Source organism: Notechis scutatus, chromosome 4, assembly GCF_049901735.1.
Source record: "Notechis scutatus isolate UNSWTSFEM ecotype Mainland chromosome 4, rNotScu1.2, whole genome shotgun sequence".
NCBI lineage: Eukaryota > Metazoa > Chordata > Lepidosauria > Squamata > Elapidae > Notechis > Notechis scutatus.
In genome coordinates this window covers 136,575,265-136,602,469 of record NC_142012.1, presented here as the reverse complement: position 1 = coordinate 136,602,469, position 27,205 = coordinate 136,575,265, and the positions used below count along the sequence as shown (strand labels likewise).

The following is a 27,205-nucleotide window of genomic DNA, read 5'->3' as shown; positions in this document are numbered from 1 at the left end:
ATATTGACATTTGTTTTATTATTGCTACCAATGAAACAAAGAAACACATACTGAATCACAGTACATTGAATGAGGGTTCCAAGGGGGCAACAATGAAACATAATAACATAGGATACAGAAATACTCTAAACTGAACATTAAAACAAGTTACAGAAATTAGATCTGACATTCCTGATCTGTGGTGCCTCTGCAGCTGGCCTATGTCTTCTTTGTATGAAATTGTATGGATTTTGGTTTGGCTGCTGGTCACCATGGAGACTTGCATAGGTCTCTGCATCATGCTGTTCACCTGTAAAGACATGTATGTTCCTTTGGTGATAGGCCACTAAGATCATGAATCTAGTGGCAATAGTTACTGTACATCATAAGCCACCCTATGCTTAGAAATTGGGTTGAGTTTAAAACTATAGTACGAACTTTAAACTTTATAGTAACAGTATAGATAAATCACTTGCTGTGCAGCACAGTGTTCTGATTCCAACAGAGACATGCTACATGACAGGATGTCTCCCCAAATTTTTCTTTCATAGTCAAGAATCATAGTCAATCATACACAACTGATGGCCTTGTTTTTATGCAAACTTTTTAGTTATACTCAGAGTTAGGAAAGAATTCTCAAGAGTGACTGTTATACTCTCAAATATGGTGGAGAAAGAATTCTCAGAGCTTCAATAAAAGTTGCCAAATGCAATGTTTCAATTTGACGCAAAGAAAAATTATTAAACACATGAGGAGTGACTACTTAAGTACATTCAGTTATTTTACTTAAGCTTATGGTTAAATTAAATTATGTTAGTAATGAGGTCGAGGAACCACAAAACTACACACATATCATGAATGTTGAAGCTATGATGGATGGTGGAGCTGAAAAAGCTTTGGGGTTTGGGTAGAAGATAAGACTAGCCCTAACAATGACCCCATTTTTCCATTTACCACACATTTACTACTCATGCAAGTCATACATGAATAATGATATAGCTTGTTAGGTAGAATATTTTCATAGCAGTTGAACAAGTGCCTTTCATTCCAGTAGGTTCTCTATAGACTCACAATGAAATGAATAAATAAACAAAATCCAGTAAATATTTAAATCATAATTCAGATGATAATTCCTAATGCACAATCTCAAAACAAAGTTTTGAAGGAGACCTGAAAATGAACATGATTATAAAACTAAAAGTCAGATAAACTAAACTTTTTCTCTCTTATTCACAATTCACCATCACCCCAAAAGTGCTTTTTCAAGAGGCTGGTTTTTCTTTGAAGACATATCACTTCTCATCCAAGAAGAATCTTCATCTCTGACTGGATGTGGGGAATTGAAGGATTTATTCTCCTTGCAGACAGCTGCTCATTTGCATTCTTTTACTGAGTCATTAAAGCCACTTGGAGGTTTATCTTTGTCCTCAGGGTATAAATCCTTTCATTCCCCACCATCCAGTCAGAGCTGAAGAAGCTTCTTGGGTGAGAAGCGAAATGTCTTCAAAGAAAAACCAGAAAGTTCAGTTGCCTCTTGAAAAAGCAAATTTGGGACAACCATGACCTGGATGAGAATCTCCATAGACAAATTCACCATTACCTTAATTCAGTTTCTCCTCCTCATTCACTCTCTTGAGTATGAGTCATTAGTTTAAGGCACAGAATGGTGGAAAAATGGATATTGTCCCTTAATGAAGAGGAGATGGAAATTAATGACTTTATGATCCTAATCTCATTAGTATACTTTTCTTATTACCTGTTAAATCCTTTGTTCTTGATTCATGCCTTCCTTTAACATTGGTGTGGTTTTCTATGGGTCTATCTGCATATTTCATTGCTACGATAGGAGGCAATTCCTTGTCTGAGTTTAGTGGGATATCTTTAAAGAAAAGACAAAAAGAAATGATCGAAAATTTACAGTTTGAAATTCTCCGTTTCAGTCAGTTATGCTGTCCACAAGGATGGCATTCCCAGCATCCTGTCAGTATTCCAAGGCCAATGAGCTTTGTATTGTACAGTATTCAAATGCCCTCTGTCATTTCTGCAGCTCCTGAGATTCCCTCCTAAACTGGCTAAAATTTCCATTTTATGCATGGGTGGTACAGTCTTGGATACATAAACCATGGCATCAGAAATTGGGTATCAGAAAGAGAAACCAAATAAAATAAAATAATACATTGCTTTTCATTTCCTGCACCTTGTGAGAATGAGTTTTGCATGCCATCAGCCATGCAGTCTTGAGACAATTGAGAAGATTCGTGGTTGAAGCCAGCATCTTCACTTGGTCTTCCCATGATCTCATTCTCAGTTGCAATTGTATTTTGGACCAGAAAATAAGTGTGCATTTTCCCTTTGCCCTTCACATCAATTTCTCCTCTTTCCTTAATGTCAAAATTCTTCTCTTTGAGGCATCTGAAACATAAAAGCGGTAACAGATAATGTTTGTCATTTTTTTTACTACAATAAATCAGTAATCAACCTTTTTACAAATAATTTTATGGAAAATGGTATAGTTTTATGGAAATTGAAAAGTTTTGTGGAAATAGCTTTCTCCTCCTCATATTATTGTTCTAGAAACTTTAGATCTTAAGGTTTCTCTTTACTAAAGCAATGGCAATAGTGACAATCACCTTTACTACATAACTGACCATTTTACTGGATGACTTTATGGTAAAATTGATACAGTAAGGTCTGCTATAATTCCAGATGCAGGAAATGAATCAAGACTCCAGAAAAATAGAGAGAAGCTTTTACAGTTATAACTTTTCTGCCAATCCTGCCAAGACCATCCACCTTCAGCACCAGTAGTTCAGTATTAGAAACCTAGCATACTGTTGTGAATCACTATGAATATTGTTTTAAATTGTAAAATGGAATGTGATATACAGAAATATCATTTTGATAGAGGTTGAAATATGGCTGCAAGAAAAGTAACAGGAAAAATGGTGGTGGAGAAAAAAAGGAAAGAATGCATATTATCCCTAATCCAATCTATATAACTGTAAAACCATTTCCCCCTAATCCAATCCAAACTGATGTTTTCTAGTTTTCTTAAATTCCTTTCCCTAACTTCCAACCAGGCCAGGCAATAATAAATCAATGGTTTAAGAACAATAACATTACTCACTGATAAACACTGCCACTGAGGTGAATTTTGTTTGGCACTCCATGGCTCTCCATCCGGGATGCTATATTCACCGTATCTCCAAACAAACAGTAACGTGGCATTTTTTCTCCAACAACCCCTGCAAGGACAGATCCTGTGTGGATTCCAACCCTAATCTGAACAAGAGTTCAAAATAATAAATCAATCAATCAACTTTCTGTTGAATCTATTTGCTCTTTTTAAATATTTACTTGTCTTCTAATCCAACCCCTACTCAAAGCAAGAGACCTTATACCATCCCAGTCAAATGGCTGTCCAGTCTATACTGGAAAACTTCCTGCAATGGAGTAGCCACAATTCCAGAAGGAAAGCCCTTCCATTGATTAATTCTCCTCATTGTCAGGAAATTTCTCTTTAGGTATAAGTTGTAACTCTCTTTAATGAGCTTCCACCCATTACTTCTCATCCTGTCCTCAGGCACTTTGGAGAATAAATTAACTCCCCTACCCCTGAAAGCTTCAAAAGTACTGGAAGTAGCTATAATGTTACTCCAATCCTTTTTTTCAATAGGTTAGATATACCAAGTTACCTTAATTGTTCATCATATGGTTTAGCCACCAGACCCTTTCTTGTCTTTGTTGCTCTTCTCTATAGGTTTTCTAGGGACTCCCAGCATCTTTTTTTCCTGTATCATGGTGACCAGAACTAGGCCCAGTAGTCTCACTAATGCTGTATAAAGTGATACTATCACGTCTTGTGATTTTGATGCAATCCCTCTGTTGATGCTGCCTTTAAAAATCATGTTGTTGCTGTTTTTTGTATTTCTATTGTTTTACTCACTTGAATAGGATTTCCAGAAACAGGGTTTTTTATTTCTTTGGCTGCTATGATCATTCCCAGGGCAAAGTTGGCAACCCGTTCAGCATGGGTTGATACAGGGACAGGGACACCCCCTACAACCATGTAGGCATCCCCTATGGTTTCAACCTAAACAAAACAAATAAACAGATAGCATCTTTTATTTCAAAAGATTGTGTTGAGTTTCATTAAATATATTATTTGCAGCCAGATTGAAGATGGAACTTCTCAGGCTTTCTTTTTCTACAAATGGAAAGAAAAAGATTGCTGTAGAGCAGGGCTGTCAAACTCCCGGCCCATGTGCTGGATGCATCATGTGTTGGCCACACACATGCCTGGTTTAGTGAAGGGGGGGGGAAGTCCCAATACGTCACATGACACCGCCATGATGATACCAGTTTGACACCCTTGCTGTAGAGCGGAGGTCTCCAGACTTAGCAACTTTAAGACTTGTGGACTTCAATTCAGAATTCCTCAGCCAGCCAAAGCTGGCTGAGGAATTCTGGGAGTTGAAGTCCACAAGTCTTAAAGTTGTTAAGTTTGGGGACCCTTGCTGTAGAGCAAGTGGTCCCCAACCTTTTGTACCAGGGACCGGTTTCAAGCAGAAAATTTTTTGCAAGGACCGGGGGGGAGGGGGAGAGAAGGAGGGGGCTTTTCCGTCGCCGCAGCGTTCGAAACGCCTGCTGATTTCACTTACTCTCATTCCCGCCGCCCGGCTCGTCAATCCACAGTGTCCGTTAGTTGCCTGCCTGCCTTAGTTTCTGGTTGTTTGGGAGCAGCTTCGGCTGAGAATAATAACTATTCGCCTTTTCTCAAATAAGCTGTTCCGATTCAACCATTAACGAAGGCAGGCAGGCAGAACGGAGCACTGGCTGAACCCGCGCTGGCGGGCGGGCGCGCGGCGGGTGGGCGGGCGGACGGGGTGGGGGTGGGGAGAAACGGGCGCTCGGCGACAGGAAAGCCCCCCTGCTTCTTTGAAGCAGTTTCTTCCTGTGCTGGTGGAGGAGCGAGAGAGAGACTGAGAGAGCTGACCCAGAGAGAAGGACAGGCTTCGGTTGCTTCCTCCTCCCCTTCTTTCATTTGTGTCCTTGATCCCTGATCCCAGCAGCATTCACCGAAGGTGAAGAAAGCCGCCATTTTTAAAAATTCTTTATGCCCGGTAGAGAGTGCTCCACGGCCCGGTACCGGTCCGCGGCCCGGTGGTTGGGGACCCCTGCTGTAGAGGTTCTCTCACACTTTGCAAGTGAAGTTTTATGTAGCAAGATAAAACTTCCTGGCATTGCAAAAGGAAACATTTTATTTGTTCTCTTACATTTGTAATATGATATTTTATCAGCATGGAATTTTCACATTTTAAATATTAATTATCTCACCATGCATTAGTGTTTTATTGAAAAATTATGTAACTATATTAACAAATGTTGGAAGTCCTTTGTACTCTCTGAGCTTGGTTGCTTCTCTGGTGTTAATCCCTGATTATCTTGGTGTGGCTTCCTAGAGAGGATTGTTTACTTCTTAGCTTTTTTATTGTCTCTTTTGACTGGTATATAAATGTGGTTTATCTCTTATTTATTTTATTAGCATACAAACAACCAAGCAGAAAATAATATCCTAATCAAGGAACTACCAACAAGAAATTCCCACCAACATTGGCAGTGGTCTGTCTAGATACTTTATATTTTAATTTATGCTTTACTTTCCAGAGATTGTTAAGAACCTATAAGTAAATACAGGATCCTCAGCTAAATCAGAATAGGGTTACAAAGGAGCTATTTTTGACATCTCTATTCCTTTCTCCCATAAAATCACTTTCAGGCTATCAACTGAAAATACCTTGTAGACATCATGTACTGTGGTTAGCCTGTCAAATCGTAGATACATTGCATTTAACATGAGGACTATCTGAATAGGCTCACACTGGGCACAAATGTTGGTAAAAGTCACAACATCGCTGAATAGTATAGTACATTCTTTGAATTCTCCTATAGTTAAGGAGGAAAAAGAAGAGAGGTGAGTTTTAGAAATCACATCTAGTTTCATAATGAAATTGATCACAAAACTTATCAATACTGCACAAATGTATTAATATGTTTAGTATTTTAGTATCTATTTATAAAATATCAATTGTGAAATGTTTTTCAAAATATAGTAACCCAGCTTCTTTGTTATTTTGAAAATAAAAGCCAAGAAAATAGGCAAATGATAAAATTTTATAAAGCTATGCAAAAAAATTCAAAGTACTGTATTTTCTAACTAATGCTCAGATTCAACATAAAAAATACCAGCTTTGCAAAAAAAGGTATGCATTCCATAAAAAAGCCTAAATATATTATATCAATTGTTGTTTGCTGGAAATGTTAAGCAAGGCTTTTAACTCCCATCATGTGAAGTGACAGAAAGTAGCATTTTTAGAGTGAAGGCCATGGGATTTTAAAACAAAAATTACTGGAAGGAAAAATAAATCAGTACTGAGATGGAATCAATATATCAAATATCTTAAATAGCAGTGTATTCGGGGGAGTTGGAGGACACCTAACATAGCTTTACTCGAGGCCCATACATTTTGAAGATAAAAACATTTCTGCACTTGCTGTACATTGTCCTTTAATGTCTACCACTGATTCCAAGCAACAGATATAGTAATTACTGATCACTTGAACATATCTAAACTTGTCTGTATCTCATTGCATTCACCTGCCTCAACTCGTTTCCCCTCTTTGAGCTGATTGGCAACATGTTTAGGCAGCATGGCATACAGGAGGGCTTCTGTTTTCTTCCTTTCTTCCTCCAGGTGTTTAGACAGGATCCGCAGCTCCTCTTTTTTCCTCTCCAGTTGATTGGAGAGCTCCATCTCGGCCAACCTCTGTTGGTTGAGCAAGATCAAATCTCTAGTGACATCATGGGGAGCTATGTCAGAAATGTGCATGTGTCTTTCCTCCAACTCATGCAATGTACGCAGTAGAGGGGAACAAAGGTACAGCATGCATTGAACAGACTCCATCCAGATCATCTGCCCTGGTTCAAACAAATGAATAATGATCGGCAGGCATTAAATATTGAATATATTATACTTGTCCCAATCTGATTCCTTTCTGACCCACCCAGAACATTAAAAAAAATCACAACCATCTACTGGGAAGGCAATCAAAGGCCAAGGCAACATATAACAGCCATAATATTGTTTCCAAAGGTCTCCCAAATTTAGCACCAAATTGCCACTAATATGTAAGGTGTCACCAAATTGCCAGTGATATGTAAGCTTTTTGTGCAAAAAGCTTTTTTTCCATCAAAAGGCCAAGTCACATGACAGCTCTGGCTTCCTGGCACTTCATTCTCTTTTTTTTTGTAACGTATATGCAAGTGCACAGAATACTCACTGGACGGGCATTTTCCCACCCTGCAATGGGGCACCAGGCTATTACCATGCTCATTATTTGCTGCCCCTGGGACATGGTTATTTTCTACAGTGTGCAATTTGCACACTTGCTCGTGGCAGCCATGCATCACCATAATGTGTACCACTGATTTATATTCATATCTGAAAGGCCAGCTCAGGGCTTGTCTATGGAAAAGGATCAGGAAGGAGGCCAGATTCTCCATAATATAAAATGTTTGTGTTCAGAGATTTTATATTTTATGGAGAAGCCTCTACCACTTGTAATGAAGCAATTCAGCCTATGGAAACAGATGTGTCACTTTAGAGAGAAATTGTGTTTTTCCCATGACAGAGTTATCTCTTCTCTGTATTATTGCCTAATAGCTATTGAGAAATGGGAGTACTACCTCTTAGCTCTAACATAGGACGCTGCTTCCAAGAGGCCGGCATCATTTCTCTCTTGGTCTGGAAAACGAATTGGCTGTTGATGAATCTCTGAACACTGGAGATGGTAAATTTCACTTCAGGGCGTACAATAGTGAAGTACTGATTGAGACGGATGCCCAGTATTTGAAGGCCAGGCACAATCTTTTGAATACTAACCCCAGCTTGTTTCACTCTGAGCTTTAAAAGAAAAGAAAACAGGATTCTTGCTTATACTTTCCCTATTTTCCCTATTTACTGTCAATAAAATTTCATTTTGTAAACATTACATGTAGCTTTCTATAACTGTTACTAGTTGGATAAATTGCTGGATTGTATTATCAGTGTTATCATTGCCATCTTCATCATTACATCCAATCCATGTACAACCAAGGGACTCGTTTCTTCCTTGAATCCCTACAGAAGGGATGAGCCAGTGGGCAGACCTAATTAACTGCTCTATATGCATGTTGCCTAGCAGCAGGAAGAACTAAAGATGTTTGCGCAGGACTTCTTCCACAGTCAATTGCAGGGCAGGCAAGCATGAACAAATAACAAGTTCATCATGACATCATCACAGTAATGATGCAATATATGTACTTGCATCAAACATCATAAAGCAAATGCATGACTGACTCATTCATTTGAAGCTGTCAGGATGCATGTAATATATTGATATCTTTATACTTTGTTATGCAAGTCTTATGCCCTTCTGTGCATATATAAAAATAATTACCATTGCTGTTTTAGAATACTATGTGCTATAGATAATTTGTGCAGCTAAACATATTTTGTCTATTGTGATATCAGATTCTCTTTGAATCTGTTCTCCCTGTTTTGAATCTGCTGCTTGGTTTATTACTGTGTAAAATAAAGTCTGCCAATTTTGAATTTAAGGGATCCAGCCTGCTTATCATATATTGTTGTAATGAAAATAGCTCTACACTTGTTTTCTTAATCATTCCTTCATTCTATAACTGTTTTCTTAAACTTTCTTTATCCTTCATCTGGCATTCTGCAAAACTACATCACCATGTTATGCATAACTATTAAGTTGCATTAGTGTGAGAAAATGTAAGCTAGACATGCGTATATATTTATGTATGTATGTATGTACTCTAGTAGATAATTTGGCAATACAAATAGAAATGGGATGAATGTATATGGGATTATTATCCCAGAATAAGTAATATTGTAAATAAGCTTGTAGTTCTCAGTAATATAAATAGATGATAGATGGTGGTTTGGATGGATGGATGGATGATAGATGAATACATAGATAGATAAAGTCCAATGTTGATTTTCTTACCTGTTCATCAAAAACAATATGGAAAGGAAGCCCAATGCAAAATGTCTTTGGGTCAATCCAGAGAGTCCTAGGATAGACAGGATCAAATCCTTTAAGAAGTCGACCTGTAATAAGAAAAAATTATATTTTCATTGTCATTTTAATTCATTGACAGAATTAGCAGGAGCCTAGTGCTTGTTGTTTATATATAAATATTCATTCTTCTAGTCACTCCTGTCTTTCAAGAACTCAGGTCTGTCGATGGGGATTTTTTATGTATATGAATATGGTTCAGTTTAAAGTACTGAAATACTGAAATACTATTTATTCTAACGTTAGTGTCGAATTGGAGCATTAAAAGAAAAACATACATAATTTGGCTGAAATGCAAGACTAAGCCTGTAAAAATGAACATACAATACATCCCTTTACCGCTTTGCACATCAGCAGTCACATCATTTATTTTTTAAATATATAACATCTCATTCTCTGCCCTATTGAGCTTGTACTACCAACAATTAACATTTTAAAAATAAATGTATTGATTATATAATCAGAATGTGAGTATATAATGGATCAGTAATACGATTCCCTGTAAAATGCTTTGAGTTTAGTTTTTTAATGAAAACAATTAAAAAAAACTAGAGGGATGCAATGGTTCAGTGGTGAACTAGAGGGATGCAATTGTGGGGTTTTTTTTTTTGTTTTTTTTGGGGTTGGGGGGGGGGGGGGGGGGGTGGGGGGGGGGGGTGGGGGGGGGGGGGGGTGTTTTTATTTTTTTATTTTTGGGGGGGGGGGGGGGGGGGGGGGGGGGTTTTTTGTTTTTGGGTTTTGGGTTTTGGGGGGGGGGGGGGTTAGGGTTTAAAGAGGGGGGGGGGGGGGGGATTTTTTTTTTTTTTTTTTTATTTTTTTTTTTTTCTTAAATTAATACAAAAGGTATTAATGGTTGACTGATTTTTTATTTTGTTGGGGTTTGGGGTATTTTTTTATGTTCTGGTTAGCTGGAGAGCTGAAAGTTGGGTTCAAGTGTATTACTTGCGCCAGCTCCTGCCAACCTAGTAGTTTAATAGGGACCACTTTGGTGGGAAGGTAACAGCACTTTTGGCATATAGCTATGCTGGTCACATGACCATGGAAATTGTCTTTGGATAACACTGGCTCCCTTGGCCAAACTCCAGCTTCCAAGAGTTGGACATGACTGGCAGGGTAACCTTTACCTTTTTTTTATTAAAAAACAACTGACATTATAGCCAACCCATTTACCTTTTCCAATTGTCACAATTCCTCTGATTGTTTCCCAGTGGCTCCTTTTGACACTTGTTTTATCTCTGATCTTATTCATGGTTCTTTCAAGTTCCTGTGGGATACATCAAAAGCAGTCCCAAAACTTTTAAACATATTGTTTAACCAAAGAAATAAACTATTTCTTAACAAACGAATAAATGTAATTGTGAGACACAATTACAGTTTAAAATGTCATGCTTCATATTTGTAACTACTTGAAACAAGTACAAATATGCCTCATTATTTCAAAAAAGTAAAGCACTTTTGGATGTACTTATCCATGTATACCTTCAGATTTGTAAGCATGTGTATTTGATCATTCAATTCTGTACCATATCCTGCAGATACCCCTGCTGCAGTGGTGTGATTCAAAGTTTTTTACTACCGGTTCTGTGGGCGTGGCAGGGGAAGGATACTGTAAAATCTCCAGTCAGAGGTGGTATTTGCCAGTTCTCCAAACTATTCAAAATTTCTGCTACCGGTTCTCCAGAACTGGTCAGAACCTGCTAAAGAACTGGTCAGAACTCTGCCCTGCTGCTGTCTAAATGCCATCACAATTACAAGTACATTTTTCAACACTCTGCCGGCCAAAATGCCCTTTGACAACTATAAAACGTGTATACAAAATGTTTTATGAGTTGACTTCTAATAAATCCTTTTTAGTTTCAGGAGTGTGGCTTGAGGCTCATGATTTAATTGGAGTAACTGCTGGAATCCTGACACCCTGTTTTGGCCAGAAAAGTGCTGCAGGAGGCTATCCAGGCCGAAAATGGAGCAAGGGAGGGGGCATGTATGCCCCCCATGCTCTGTTTTGGCCAGCAGGGTGCTGCAGGAGGCATCTGTCCCATCTCCCCACCCCTCCACCCAGGGCGGACAATGGAGGAGAACTACAATGCTGATTCAGCCCTGGAAGAAATCCAGTTTGACACCTCTGCTCTAATCTCTTAGAATCAGGATGATTGGAATGGAGCTGAGGTGTTTATTGGCCAGGTGTTTTTCCAAAAACCTATGTGGAGTTTGCAGTTCAGATTATCTCTTTGCATCCTGACAGAGAGACATCTGCTGCTGGCTATGATTGAACTTTCAACCTTCAGAGTGGAAGTTGAATGTCTTCACCACTAGACTATCACAACATTCTAAAAACAAAACCACACATTATAGTACCTCTTTATTCAGTCTTCTTTCTGCCTGAGCTCCAGAATTTGGAAGGTAATGTGTGGAAGAGAACTTGTTTCTTCTTAGGTAGGAAAATACAGGTTTTTGTGTTACAAGAAATACAATGTGTTCTTTTTTTCCTGTTCTTTCTTCTTCTTCTGTCTGATTGACAATTTCCATTGAAATTTCAGTATTGAAAAAGTCCAAAGCTGCTGCACCAATGATTCCTGAATCCAAAGAGAGAAAAAATCCAGGTGATATTACACATGTTTATACTAGCTTGATTCCCATGCTTCGCTATGAAACTGTGTGGTTGGACTTAGTTTTTGGAGAGGAAAATAAGGGGGGGAAATTCTGCCACTCCCTACCAGCATCCATGGGTATTCATCTGGCTAGCGTCCTCTCAGTGTGTGAGAGAGTTGAGGGCTATTTGGAAACTGAAAGAGTAGTTGCTGTGTGAGCAAGAAAGAGACAGCAAGGAGTCCGGGCGTGGCTTAGTTCAACTGTTCTGTACTAAAGCTGCTTAGTGCTGTGAAACTAAAACTGAAACTGAAACTGAAACTGCTTTGCTTTGCTTGTGTTCTGCATTTGGAACAGATTTCTTTTCAGGTGGAGAGGGGGAGTAGAACTCCTTAGCATCAGAGCATGTTAATAATAATATAGGAAATACTAATGCCCTGATGGTCATTTTAAAAAAATCCTTTCTTAATGAGCTACCTAGAAGCCAAGATGAACATATGTGCCAAATTTCAAGTTTGTAGGCTTTACGATTCTGGATATTTTGTGATGATGCATGAGCGATATTTCGCTTTTATATATTGAGAGTATCTTTAGGATATTTACTCAAGCACTCAAACAATGTTTGTTTCCTTACACACTGAGTCTGCCAACAGCAACAATCTCAATTGTAAGCCTTAATAAACAGATTTTATTTCAAACAAACATAGGTTTTATTGGTTCAAATCTCATACAATTTCTGGTGCTCATTAGGTTACTTTAGTTCAGTCTCTATCCTTGAGACTGGTGGTAGTAGAATAAATAGCAGTGAGCAATCATGAACTCAGAAAAATGGGGAAAATGTTATAAAAATATTCATTAATCCATTAATTATTTGGCTATTGTTGTTATCATCTTCATCTGCCCCTTCAACATTTTTCCAAGGCAAAAAAAAAGTATAGAATAATAATTCTAAGGAAATAAAAAAAATACAAAATACAATTGAAAATACAATAAAATAAAAGCTGCTATAGCTTAGATCTGATGGCCTACCACAGAAGCAGGACATTTTGTGATTGTTGAAATTTGAACTTAACATACCTAGCTAGCTTGCTAATTCGCTATCAAAAGGAAAGTACACAAACATTTATATAATCATTGTTGAATAAAACCTCAGCATTTCAAAGCCCATATTAAACACATGCAGATATATTCACTTACCTGGAACTATGTGGCATAAGCCTCTTCTGTCTGAATAATAATGCAAATACATTGACCCATCTTCATTCTTCTCTACCCTAAAGGAAGGAGCGTTCATCTCCTGAAAAACACTCAAAAGGAACAATGTTACACTTGCTGCAGAGAAAGGTATAAAGGTTATAAAGAAGTGGCTTCTGGTATTCTTCAGAACAATTATAAGTACAATTATATTTTAACCTCTCTGTTTAAAGTTACATCATGAATCTCTTCTTTCTATAATATATCCTGTCTAATGATCAAAACCATAAATCACAAGTTCAGGGTCTCTTTTCATTTTTTACACAAAATGCCCATAAAGAGTTTCCAATCACTACTAAACATAGGAATTGCCCTTTTTCTCATCAAAACAATCAATGTGTTCATTTTAGCAAGTTTTGTCAATCCATCAACTATTCCTCCCTGATGGTCCACATGCATATTTTTATGACTGATACCATAGTAAAAGACATGTTGCAATTGTTGCTCATTTTGAGACATCAGAAATCTGCTCCTTGATAGCAGTGTGGAAACATTACAACATCTTTCTACATGTCCATCATCCTTATGATACATCAGATTATTTTTTCATCTAATCAACTATCACATACCAACTTCTAGAGCAGGGGCGGCCTGCAGGCTGGGTGCATCATGTGCTGGCCCCACCCCCGTCTGGTTTAGCAAAGGGAGGAAAAGTCCTGATATGTCAAATGACAATGCCGTGACCACACGAGTTTGACATCCCTGTTCTAGAGGCTCTCTTCCCCACTGCATACTACAATTTTTTTAAAAAATGAATCCTAATAGTGGAAATGCAAGCACCGTGTCAACTTTAAAATTCAGCTGCCACATATTTTTTTTAAGAGAGTTGAAGGAGTTGAAAAGTTCAAGGTTATTCTGTATGTCATATTAAGAAATTCCAGTGGCAGTTAATTGGTCTTCGTGATTTATGAAGTGTAGAAGTGGGGAAAGAGAAGGGAGAAGAGAAGGTGGATTCTGTATAATGCACGAAAATAATTTCACTTGGGAAATTGCCTTTGATATGCCAGAACTGTTCCTAAATAAATCAGTTGGAGTGATTGATATCATGGATACTTTCTGGATACCTTACATTTATTTCCCAAGTCAAACTTTTATTTTTTGAAGGGGCTTGGTTGATACCCTGGAGTTCTTTCTCCTGAGATGGAGAATTATCAACAATCAGCCGAAGTCGGAGACACGGATTCTGCAACTAAGTCTTTAAATTCTTTCTGTCAAACAACTTGCTACTTGTCATACAGATTTCCTTTTGGGAGATAAACATTCATCACCTAGAAAGTCTTTATGTGGGAATTTAATGTTTTCCTGTCTGTTGCACTCTTAGGAAAAATCTATCATCTGAAGCTGGCATCTAATGGAGAGTGAGGGAGACTGTAGTATCCCACTGATGTTTCTTGAATCCAAATAGAATTTCCAAAAATTAATCTTTTTTAGGATTACAACAGAAGTTCCTCAATTCTGATGATAGTAAGGTCATAATAATAAAAAAATATTATTTCAAGTTGTCTGATGGAAAATTTGATTTGATAAAAACATGCATATTTAAAATTGGAGTCAGATTTTGGCAACCAAGTAAAGCATCAGAATTCATAAAATACACGTACTGTATATATATATATGCTTACAGACACTCATCCAGCCATGTGCACACACACATATACATAATAATTTTCCTATATTATTATTGACAAGATGAATGAATTCATAATAAAGAATCAGATTTCTCTTCTCTTCTATTCATTTCCACTTGCCTGGTAAGACAGACTGAGGTAACTGTGTAATGCATCCAGGTTCTCTATGAATTCATACAGATTTCCTCCCAGCGTTCTCAGCATATGGTCATAACCTGACTGTTTACAGAATTCAAAAAAATATTCTCCAAATTGTTTTAGGACCGTATCTGGGGAAACATCTAGGAAAATAAATATATGTTACAATATTACATGTTCATGTTTCAAGATTAGAAACCAGTTAATTCAGGTTAATTCAGAACACGTTCCATCACCACCATTATTGTCCCCCAATTCTTCAGAAGAAGTTTGATGCATACCCATAATTTAATTTTTCTGAACTCCAGACTTTGAAAACATGCAGGGAGCATGCCATGCCAATTGGATATGCCACACACATACACAAACATATATACACATACATACAATACATGCATACACACAGAGAGAGGGCGGGAGGGAAGGAGGGAGGAGGAGAGATTTTCCTTTCAATCTATGTACATGTGTTCAGTTGTTTGTCACAATTTCTCCATATCTGACATGAGAGGAAGCTTCTTTGCTGCAAAGCCTCAATTTGCCTGCATTGAAAACAGATTTCATTGTAATGTGGGAGAAAAATGACAGCATTTCAGAAAAATGTAACTGAGTTCCTGATAGTTCTAGCTTGTAACAATGGTCAGGGGTTACAATAGGGTAAATGGGAAAATACATTAAAAAAATACTTCACACAAGCATCAAGAAGATAATAGTGGTATTAGTGGTGGTGGTGGTGATGCTGCAGAAGAAGAAGAAGAAGAAGAAGAAGAAGAAGAAGAAGAAGAAGAAGAAGAAGAAGAAGAAGAAGAAGAAGAAGAAGAAGAAGAAGAAGAAGAAGAAGAAGAAGAAGAAGAAGAAGAAGAAGAAGAAGAAGAAGAAGAAGAAGAAGAAGAAGAAGAAGAAGAGGAAGAGGAAGAGGAAGAGGAGGAGGAGGAGGAGGAGAAGGGTTAGGGTTCAAAACAATACATACCTAACATTTGGCATGCCTTGTCAATTAGTTTCATTGTGATCTCATCTTTATAAACTTCAAAAGTAAAAAATGTATCCTGTACTCCAGTTTGTACTCTATAACAAAAAGACAAAACAAACGAACAATTGGAGTTTGTGTGTGTGTGTGTCTGTGTGTGTGTGTGTTAGGGGGTTAAGTTTTCAGCTCTTATGACAAAAGTAGGACCGCGCCCATTTCTCAGATTCAGAATTCTTTTGTTACTACCACTTGATTTCCAGCAAAAGACATCTTTTCTCTGATTAATGGAGTCTAAGTATTTCTTTCTTGGATTTTGAATGGAGCACCAGCTGACATTATTCTGAATCTGAGAAAATGGGCGTGTAAATCACATATACAAAGTAATGGCAACGGTCCCACCCCCAATAGTTCAATTGGCTCATCCAATTAAAAGTTGTGTATATCATCATGTGGGCATCTCCAGGTGGTGATGAGGCCTCTGTCCGTTGACCTTGACATATTTTGATAAAGAGTTGCAGCTGCGCATAGCATAGGATACAAGCCTAAGCAAGAATCTACCCCCTCCCAGCTTATACAGTTCTGTTTTGTAACACCTCCAGCTCACTTCCCATAACCATATCCCCCCCTCCTCTCCCCATTACTTATGACAGCCGAAAGATGCAAAGCAAAGGGAGAAAATCTTGAAGGCTGAGAATTATATACAGAATTCAATTAAACATAGACAATGTACAGTGATATACAGCAGAGGTGGTATTCAGCAAGTTTTGACCAATTCTGGAGAACTGGTAGCAGAAATTTTGAGTAGTTTGGAGAACCGGCAAATACCACCTCTGACTGCCCCCCCCACCCCATTCTCTGCCTCCCGAGACCCAGCTGATTGGCTGGGTCCTCTTTTGTTGCACTGCACAGGACAATGGAGCTGGAAAACAGGTTAGTGGGGTGGGGAGGGAATGGGATTTTGCAGTAACCTTCCCCTACCATGTCCACCAAGCTACGCTCACCAAGCCATGCCCACAGAACTGGTAGTAAAAAATGTTGAATCCCACCACTGATATACAGTATTGTATTAACACTATTTATGGAACCATCAAAACAGTAACCAAGCAATGACATCATAACCTAATTATTTATGACCCATTAATTACATAATGATAGAATATGTTTTCCTCAGAATCTGCTATTCAGTATATTTTTATCAGTCTATGGAATATCACTGAAGTTCACTATCAGTCAGAGGAATGTTTCTGTAAAAACATTTTTCAACAAGCAAAAGGATAGAGACAAGACAGGTGTTGTTATTTTTAAAAAAGAAATCCATTCTAACAGAATAAAAATTGGCAAGCTGGAGAGAAAAGGCCTGGTACAGAGAAAGTGGCATTTATAGCCTCCTCACCTCACTCCCTCTTTGATAAACAAGAAAAGTTTGGACCAATGCTTCAGAGATGGTATTCAGCAGGTTCTGACCAGTTCTGGAGAACCAGTAGCGGAAATTTTGAGTAGTTCAGAGAACTGGGAAATACCACCTCTGACTGGAGATTTTACAGTATCCTTCCCCTGCCAGGCCCACCAAGCCATGCCTACAGAACCGGTAGTAAAAAAAATTGAATCCCAACACTGCAATGGTTGTATTTAGAATCCAGAGAGCTAAGCTGAACTCCCTATTGGGAAGTCCAGTATGGAAGCATCAATTCAACACAACACAAGAGAGAGATAGTTAAGGCTAGGTTCATTATACAGAGTTTATTGAAGTGATCTATCTCATTAGCAGGCATGTCATGCTATTGTCAGAAAGTCTATTCCACTATAGGTAGTCCTTGGTTAATGACAATAATTGGGGCCAGAATTTCCATTGCTAAGCAATATGATTCGTAACTCGCAACATCAAGTGATTGCACTTAGCAACAGCAATCCTGGCATTTCTCATTGTCATTGTTAAGCAAGAATCATGGGTCATTAAGTGAGTTCAGATTATTTACAAGTAGGTCAGCAAGCAGGTAACGTATGGTATGAAGCATGGCATGAGAGCGGCAAGGCCAGTTGTGGCTGCTGCTGAGCGGGAGAGGGTGTGAGTGACTTACTGGAGCAACTCGCAACTTTCTCTGCTGGTTTCCCCAATGACTTTGCTTTGGAAAGCTGAAAGTTACAAATGGCAATCACATGACAAAGGGACACAACCACTAAGTACAAGCTGGTTGCCAAGGACCCAGACTCACTTTCAAGTGGCTGCTGGGATGGCTAGTATTTTGGGAACCAGTTGTAAATACCACTAGCCCAGAACTGTTGTAACTTTGAATGGTTGTTGAGCAAGTTGTCAAATGAAGACTACCTGTACACAATCACTTTCTCGTTGTTCTTCATATGTGGAACTGAATTTGCACCATTGTAATTGTCTATAAGAGGAAGATGATGCTATTTTAAAATTAGCCATTTTGCAGCAGCTAAAAGCAATGCCTTCAGAAGTTCAGGGGGATTCCTTGATGGTTGTAGCTTACCATTATCACTCTTTAGCTTATTTCTGCTTGTAAAGGAAGTGGAATGAGAAAATACAGTAGACCTATCATGTCTGGACTGAAAAAAATCCAAACAATCATTAAATGCTTGCAAAGAGATATAGAAAATTCCCATAACCAAAGTATAGTACGAATATTTTTTAAGTAGTGTGAAATCTGGTTGGATTTAGGTATATATATGCCTTGTATTCTAGGTGACAGAGGGAGAACAGATTCTCCTTGCACAATGGTCAAGAGAAGAAGACATTTAGGTTGACCAACACAGTAATGGGAGACCCTCATTGGTATCAAGCCTACTGTTGCTGCAGTAGTGGCAGCCATGTGACATAACTCTTCCCTTTCTCTTACTTATCCTCAATTACCATACAGCAGCAGGGTTTGTCATTTGAAGATTGGCCATGAGACCCAGAAAACTCTACTTAACAAGTGAGTCTTTTAGAAGGGACTCTGTTCTGCATCAAGGCCTTGCCTCAAATCACACTGTCATAGTGAGCCTTGCTTTAGTTTGCAAAACTGAATTGCTCTGCCTCGGGTGCCTTGAACCAAAACAACAAGGCAGGAGGATTAGATTTAGCTGTACCCTTTGACTGGATTGAAAAAGAGGTGTTTTTTGTTGTTATTGTTTTTGCTTCTGAACTGAAGCAGGATGACTGGTCCAATCTCGTGGTTCAAAGGGTAATAAAGTTCAGCATTTCCCTTCAGAAGAGCACTTCATTCAAAATTTTATCAAAGTACCCTATCAAAGCTTGGCACAACCATATTAATAAGAGATTAATTACTGTATAATCTGTCAAGCCTCATTGTATAAATCCATGAGTCTAATAAATCTATTAGTCTTCAAGGTAAGGCCATCGCTTTGTCAAAGGATTTGAAACATCTTATTAATCATGGCTTTAAGCAATTCTAATATTTGAACTTTTTGAATAATTTTTCTAGGAATAACTTACATACCTTAAATTTTCCCATATTTCTTCACCATATTTTTCAACCACCAGAGACTTTAGGCATGTGTTTATAAATCCATACTGTAGAAACAGAAGTAAGAAACATAGAGAAAGAGAATGAACATGGCACTATATGCTTCTCTATAATTCTTGCATTTGTATTACATTCTTTACTTACTTACACACCCTCTACCTGGATCTTTTAATATAGTTGAATTGCTATGGAAAAGTTATTAACATTTATGAACAAAGCCATTCCAGTAGATTAAAACACCAACATTAATAATAGTTTTTCTCAGTATGTTATCTTCCAGAAATATTTTGCTACATTCTCCATGATCTGTAACCAAGGTGGCTATTTCTCCTATATTTATTGTTCAGTGGTAAAAGTTGTATCAAGAACAGTTTTTTAAACAACAAGTTTTTCAAATCAATTTTTGATTGACTCTATGTATTGAGCTTCCATCTGAATTTTTTTAATTGATTGTGACTAAGGTACATTGATGTTCGAACTCCTGATCTCTCCAACCTGCTTTTGTTGCTCTTTCTTTTCTTAATTAAAATAATATTAATTCATGTATTACTGTAGTTCTGTTACTTCCTATACTCAAAGATTATTAGTAGGTACTGATATTGTTATACCTTATGTGAAAAATAAAATTGCATTATTTAGATTTCAGTGTTAATAGTAATACTGTAGTTCTTTACTAGAAGGATAAATGGATTGTATTACAGTTGCTACTGTTTCAACTGTAGATTCAAACAACCAGCTTCAAACAACCAGTCACATGTAAATTCAAACTAGCTACTTTATTGATCTCAGTCTTTACTACAGGAATCTTCCCAGACTGGCAGTTTATCTGGGAAAGACCAAATAAGGCTCAAATGCATTTGGGGGAGGGGGTGTCAGACCTTGCCCTCTTGGTGAATCCAAACTAATTACCCTCTCAACACCCCCCCTGACTGGAATGGTTGCTCTCCAACAATATTTTTGAAGGCAGAAGGAGATAGTTGGAATCCAAATGTTAACAAGAGATTAATGGAATAATGAAGGAAAGCCAAGACTGATATGGTTCTCATAGATTTTGGTTGTGAATTGTAGGGCGTGTTTCAGAAGATGTAACATTTTCTCTGGTAATAACAATGACTCAAAGTTGGAAGGTGGCTATAAATATTGATGCTGAGCTAAGTGAGATCAATCTAAAATACCAGAAAGGGAAAAGAAGCAATGGACTTCAGCCAATAAAAGTAGTGAGAATCTTGAAGCAACCAAGATGCTGTGGAAATATAAAGCCTCTGTTTTTAACCTGCTTGGCAAAGGGGCCATTTATTTTCTAAAATATGTCTTGCCCTCTTGGCTGACTTCCAGATAACAGTAAACTGAAGCCTATTTACATTTTTCTAACCAAGGATGTAAGTATGTTGAATAAAGAGCTGATGGGTCATCTAATTCTAATGCTTGCTCTGCTACTATGTATATTTTTGTATCTTATTGTTTCTGTACCTTAATGTATAAAGTGATCATATGCTTATTATGTAATCTTTGCAAACTTTTCTTAAGTAAACATATGTAAAAGATTTTATACTTCATGACTTTGCTATTCCAATGCACTCTAATTAGGGCTGCCTTTAAAGGCCACCCAAAAGTTTCAACTGGTCCAGAATGCAGCAGTGGAAGCAGTAATGGGCATGTCTCAATATGTTGATGTAACATTTTTGCTTTGAGAGTTTGCTTCAGATGCAAGTCAAGATGCTAGTTACTACCTACAAATCTTTACATGGCACAGGTTTTGTGACTTGATGGATCTCCTATCTTTCATAGTACCTGTCCAGCTGGCTCGATCTGGCAATATTGGATTCGGTCAACTAAACAATACTATCTTTCTGTAGCCCAAAAGTACACCTTCTCTGTGGCAGCATCTGCCTTCTGAAATCAGGTTCCTGAAATTTGAATGTCTCCCATCCTACTGCTATTTCAAAGGGCCCTAAAAACCTGGCTATTTACCCAAAACTTGGAAAGGACAACTGACACCCCTTTTTTCCTGCTTTTTCTTCTCCAAGTTTGTTTTCTTCCCCAATGTTAATTTTTTTGTGTTCTGCTATTTTTGTGTTTTTATTTTTATTGTTCTTTGTTTTTAAATCTTGTAGCAATTATAGACCACACATAGTTGCTCGGGCTCACAGAGCATATGAATTTAATGAATATTTATTATTAATACTCCTATTACTTAAATGTTTTCTTAATCAGTATTTTGTCACATGGTTTCACCCAGATGGTATTGTCTGCTGCTACTTGGGGTGAAAGTGGATGTATAGAAGGCTGTATTGGGGGAGAGTGGCTCACAGTCCCTGGACTAATCCTTAATCACCTGAACAAGAACACTGGACCTTAGAAATCAAAAATTTATAAAGAAAAATAATAAGCTGATTTGGCTGAGCTGTGGCTCCATCTTCAAGAATTCATTGCATGTATCAGGGCATGGTTTGACCACTCTTTGATACTGTGATAATTTCAAGGCATACTTTTGTTTAGAGGCAAATTATATACTGCACAAACATTGTTGACAGTAGGAACACAGTGTTCAGTAGGTTTATTAAGAATGTCTACCAATAAAGGCATCATATCTTGCATGAATGTGTTTACTGTAAACTGGGAAATGTCTTCAATTTAACACTTCACTTGAGAATGGCAAGAATTTCTATTACAGGCTGAGTTGTAATAAAACACTCTATGTGGAGCTGCCATTAGTACCAGATTAGAAGCTAAATATGAAGTCAGTTTATGTGACTATATCATTCCAACTATTTTTTTCTGAAGGAACAGTTTTCCATGGGTCTTGAACATGGCCAGGCCTGGGTTTGTTTGTTGTTTTATTTCATCTGCTTATTTTTGCTTGCCATAACTCAGCACAGGCACTGCACATGGGACAACTTTTTCAGTAGATCTTAGAAAAAGTCACGTGAATTCAAAGAATTCCTTCAATATTGAACTATTTAGCACTTGAAAGGTAATACCAAACATAGATAGATTATGAACTGGTAAACTCATTGCAAATTATTTCACTAAATTGCTCAAAACAAAGTATTGAATGCTATGTACAACTGAAAAGGGAGTGGTCAAATAATTGTTTTGATGAAGGAGAAAGTCTTTGTGCATTTCTTTTTTGTTGATTATATTCTTATTTTTTCTTTTTCTTTTTTCTTTTCTGCATTTTCTATTTTTTGTTTGTATTAGGTTTACCTTTGTAATTGTAATTTTTAATAAAATTAGTATAAAAAAGAAAAGGAATTAGTCAAATAATAATAATCTTATTTTGTTTTAAAATTATCACCTAGGATATTACTAATTCTAGTTCCATTTTGTCCTGACTTGTGAAATAGAGAAAGGTACATAATTTTAATTTTTTGATATTTGGTATTGTTACCACCAAATAACTTTCACTTTTATTTCAATTTTACAAGTGAGCATATTTAAGTGAAGGGATATAGCATTTGATTTTTAAAACAATGGGAAAATGAATTTGAAATTAGGATCATTGCAGCATCTGTGCTTCTTAGCTTCAAGACCTCATTATGCCAGGTATACTATCACTTAATTGTTTCTTAGAGCAAGCTAGTATAAATGCATTTACACTAAATTCCATATTACAGCTCTGTCAGTAATGAGTTCAATAACTCTTTTTTAAGAAGCTTTACTTTGCAGCTGGTATTGCAAGCATTTGAATGGTAGAGCTGCGCTACACTACTGTGCTTTGGAGATAAAATAATGCTATATATTCCCATTTAAAAGTACAGTGGGACAGAGAGAGGAAGAGCATTAAAGAAAGACCATTAGGTTTAAAGTCTTAAATTATCTAGCGTATAGAACATAAACAAGTAGCAGTTGAAAAATAAACTGCCATTTTAAATCATAATAATAGAAAATAGTACATGTTTACATAAACAGTGCACATTTACATAAATAAATCCCAATGTATTTTAGACGCACCTTTTTAAAACTGCAAGTCTTTCTGTTTTAATAGAAATTTTTAATTGTAGTATTTCTACAATTTTGATATCAAAAATAATTGGAGGTATATAAAGAAAAACCCTTAAAAGCCATTTGTATGTTAAACATATTATTATTGTTTACATACATTCTGCACATTCTGCAAAAAATATACAATACATACAGACTTTGGTGGTGAAAGAGTTATCCCGACATAAAATGGGAAGTCAATAAATCTATAAATAAATAAACATGCTTTTGCTCCATTAATCCAGTGGGAATATTTGAAATACTTGTCCTATCTAATTATATTGTGATCTGTTGGCTGGTAGGGTTGTTTGCTTTGAAAACAAAATTCATATTATAAGAGGTCATCATAGAAAATATAAAGATTTATATTATTGGTAGTACAATTTGGAGAATATTACTTGATTTTAGGTATAGATTCTGGTTCATTCTACAATTCTGATCCCTCAGTAGCTTTTTTTTTTTAAATAAAGTTTTATTTGGGTTTTCACACACAAAATACAAGTAAAACATCTTTTCTGAAAATAGCATGGTCCCGGGTTGCACTTCTTTATACAGACACAAAACTCAATTTCATGCTCCTTTTTGTATTCTATTCCATATCTTATACTATTTTATATTTTCTATATAGTTTTTACCCTCTTTTAATTTTCTCAATTGTATTTTGATTATCTCATCTCAATTCAAATCATTATATTTATACTTTTGTCTGTTCTGTTTCAATTTCATATTATCTTTTCTCATTAAACAAATTTTCTCCTGTAGTTACTAATTGGAGTATGACACCTTTATATCTTTTAATTACATCCATTCAACTCTTATTTAAACTTCAATATATACCTTAAGTTTATGACCTTCAATATAATACATAATACATAACTTCCAATCGAATTCTGCTTGGCACATTCTTATAATACACACTATATTCTTTTTTTTAAAAAAAAGAAAGATTGTAAATATATGTAATTATAAACCCTCATTCCATTCCAGTTCAGTTCTATCATTAATGATCATTAAAACCATAACATCTTTAACACTTCTTTTCAATTAAATATCATACTTCCTTAAAAACACGTGTAATCTCCATAATTAATTTTTTCCCTTATTTCTCTTCACATATGTTTTATCAATCATTAAATATACCTTTTGTTACATTTATTTATTGACAAGCATTCCACTGAATTACGATAGCTATTTTATCAGACATTTTAATCATACATTGTTTCATATTTTCTAAAATTATTTCTGCTTCTAATATAACCATACTATCTTATGTACCTTTGCAGAATCCCTTTTTCCATTAGATTTTCACCCATTATCTCTAAATAGACCCTGTTTCTCTATATTTTGCTTCTGTCCTTTATAACTTCTTTTCCTTTCTTTCTTCCCTCTCATCTTCTCCCTCCCCATTTTACCCCCTTGTCTCTCTAGTTCTAATTCTGTCTTCTGCATTTCCCTCTTCTGTTGCTTTCTGATTTTATACTTATTTTTCACTCTATTTTTTTTTTTTTTTTGGAGTTGTTTTTCCCAATCTTAAACTTTCCATTCTCTTTCTCCCCTTTCCTTTTTTTCTCCTATCTAAGATTACTTGTTCATTAAAGATGGCTTCTTCTTTGTTGCAATCTTCTTGTTCTGCAGGCATTTCTTGTTGTTTCTCATAATTCCAAATCTTCATTTCTAAAAACTGAAATACGAAGCCAAAAGAACCTCTCCCTTCTTGTGCATCTTCTTTGTACTTTTTAAGTTCTATTTTCAGTTCTTCTAAAAGTGGAGCCATTTTAAACAGTTTTAAACAACCACCCGATTGATTTTAGTCATTCAAAACAATAACCAAGAATCCAGAAATCATTAAGTAATCCAGATAGTCCCGAGTTATATCTTCTTATTTCTTTTTTGACTTTCTCTTCCTGAGGTTTTTGTTGTGATATTTCAGTTAGAATGTATCTTTTGGAAGTCTTGTTGAGATTTTGCTGTAAGTTCTTTTTTTAATTCCAGGCAGTCTCCTCCCTTCCAGATCCTGCCCTTTTATTCTTCCTCTCTCCTTTTCTGTTTTCAAAAGCTTTTAATTATCCAGAAATTTTATTATCCCTTTGACTTTTTATTTTCAGCATTAAATGCCTATTGATGTCAAAGTGGATTTTTTTTCCCATTTCTTGCTTAAATCTCTTAGCTGTCAGTACAGGAAAAGAAGAAAACCAAATCTTTTCCCTTTTCTCTCTCCTTCGCAGCTTAAAAATCTTCTTATGGAACAATGTTATTGTTTTTTAACAGTTTCAATTCCAGGGTACTTTATTTGTTGCTTTTGCTGTTTGACCCGGTCAACCAAAACTTTCTCTTCTTATCTTCCTCCTGCACATTCTTTTCCGGTCAAGTTCTTCTTTGTGGTGGCCATTTCTGACCACCGCTGCAACCGCCTTCAGGAAAGGGAATAATGGCCAGCTGGGGAGGAGAGATGCGGCTCTCCTCAACCCTGATGGCAGTCTCCCCCCTCTTCACCACCTCTACAGGGTGGCTTAGCCCCGAAACCAGCTGGCTCGGGGCGCTCCAGAGACAAGCACAGATCGAAGCCTCGCAGAGACGAGGTTTCGGTCTGTCGCTGAAGAAACTCAAACCGGAAGTCCTGATCCCTCAGTAGCTTTTGAGCCTGTTCTCTTGCTATTCATTTTTAATTTAGTTTAGTAACAGATTACCTTACATCCATCTGGCTCATTGATATTTTAAAAAAGAAAAGAAAACACTAAGTTTCACACATACAAGATCAACAAAGCTTTCATATTCAAATTGTCCACCTCTCAATATAAAAAGTATCTTATTACAATATCCCAGAGATATGGAGCAATTTAGATGAGTTAGACTACAATCTCTTTTATCCGAAGAAAGCTTTCTGGAGACAATTGTAATTTAAAAGGTCTGAAGGACACCAGGTATCCAATCAAGTACTTTATCGTGAAATGAGCTCCTTCTTTTGTTGCTGTTTTAAAGATGAATAGGTAAATATTCTCCTTAATACCATGGACTCCCTCTAGAGATAGCTAAAAGTCTTAAACCATAGCACCAGCCCTTCTCAGACTTTATAACCTTGACACGTAATGAGAAAAGGAAACGATTATTTCCACCACGCTTGCTTATTTGCGCTTCTCCATCGCCGTCCCCGTGGAGGAGATAAAAATTATAAACATTCGGAGGGACGACGCTCGACGCCAAGAATTTCAATCAGCTGCGAGCTCACGTAAAGCTGTGCTTAGGAATTCAGGTTTATTATTCAACGTGCCACGGCACAGCTACTATATTTCAGAGGCGTTAACCATATAGCCCCCTATCCTGGCTAACACGTACTTCTTCATCGGGAGCAGCATGCAGAAAAGATAATTCCCTGCTATAGCTATTCCACCTACTCGGAATTTGATGCGAGCAACTAGGATAGCGAACACAACCTTCGAACGGGGGCGGGCGGGGGAATGTTATCTCCAAGAAGAATGTGGAATATTTCTTTGACTTCAACTCGCGTGAGCAAACGCTTCTACTACTCGTAGTACTTATATTTGCTCTCTCCGAAATCTAAAAAGATTGACCCCACGCCTTCTCTTTGACATCAGCAGCATTCCCTCCGACTTTATTGGAGATTGGGCTGAAGTGGGGTGGGAGGAACAACTCCACACCGGCCCCTCCAGAGACCACTGAAACGGGATCGCAAACCACTTAATGGGAGATAGCACTGACAAAGAGGCATCAGTTTAGGATGCTCAAAGAATTGGTCCGAAACTCTAAAGTTAATAGAGCTGTTCTGGAGTGACAGCTGCGAGGATCGAGTTTCCATCCGTCCTTCTCCCCTAGAAAGATAACTGAACTACACTGGCATATATCGGCATAAAGTCTATGGCTTCCTCTTATCCTTAGAGTCCCTCTCCAAATAGAAATAAACCCACGGGGAGTAATGGTGGTGGTCGCAGAGCAATCGCTACTTACCATTCTGACGCATGACTCAAATGAACGAATTGTGCAACACTGTCATATTCCCGAAGATTGGGATTCTTGGTCTAGAC

At 37.1% G+C, this 27,205-nt stretch overlaps 1 protein-coding gene across 1 annotated transcript; it reads right to left on the bottom strand.

Moving 5' to 3' along the window:
- On the bottom strand, positions 1 to 27,205 carry LOC113432785 (guanylate cyclase soluble subunit beta-2-like). Its single transcript, XM_087965031.1, has 16 exons — positions 27,129 to 27,205; positions 19,155 to 19,228; positions 15,697 to 15,791; positions 14,712 to 14,872; positions 12,907 to 13,006; positions 11,479 to 11,696; positions 10,294 to 10,387; positions 9,052 to 9,155; positions 7,727 to 7,943; positions 6,638 to 6,958; positions 5,777 to 5,925; positions 3,926 to 4,072; positions 3,107 to 3,261; positions 2,156 to 2,391; positions 1,736 to 1,858; positions 1 to 289 (listed from the first exon to the last, which is right to left on the bottom strand). Exons 1-16 carry the CDS (start codon positions 27,129 to 27,131, stop codon positions 138 to 140), a joined length of 2,349 nt encoding a protein of 782 aa, XP_087821157.1. The 5' UTR covers positions 27,132 to 27,205; the 3' UTR covers positions 1 to 137.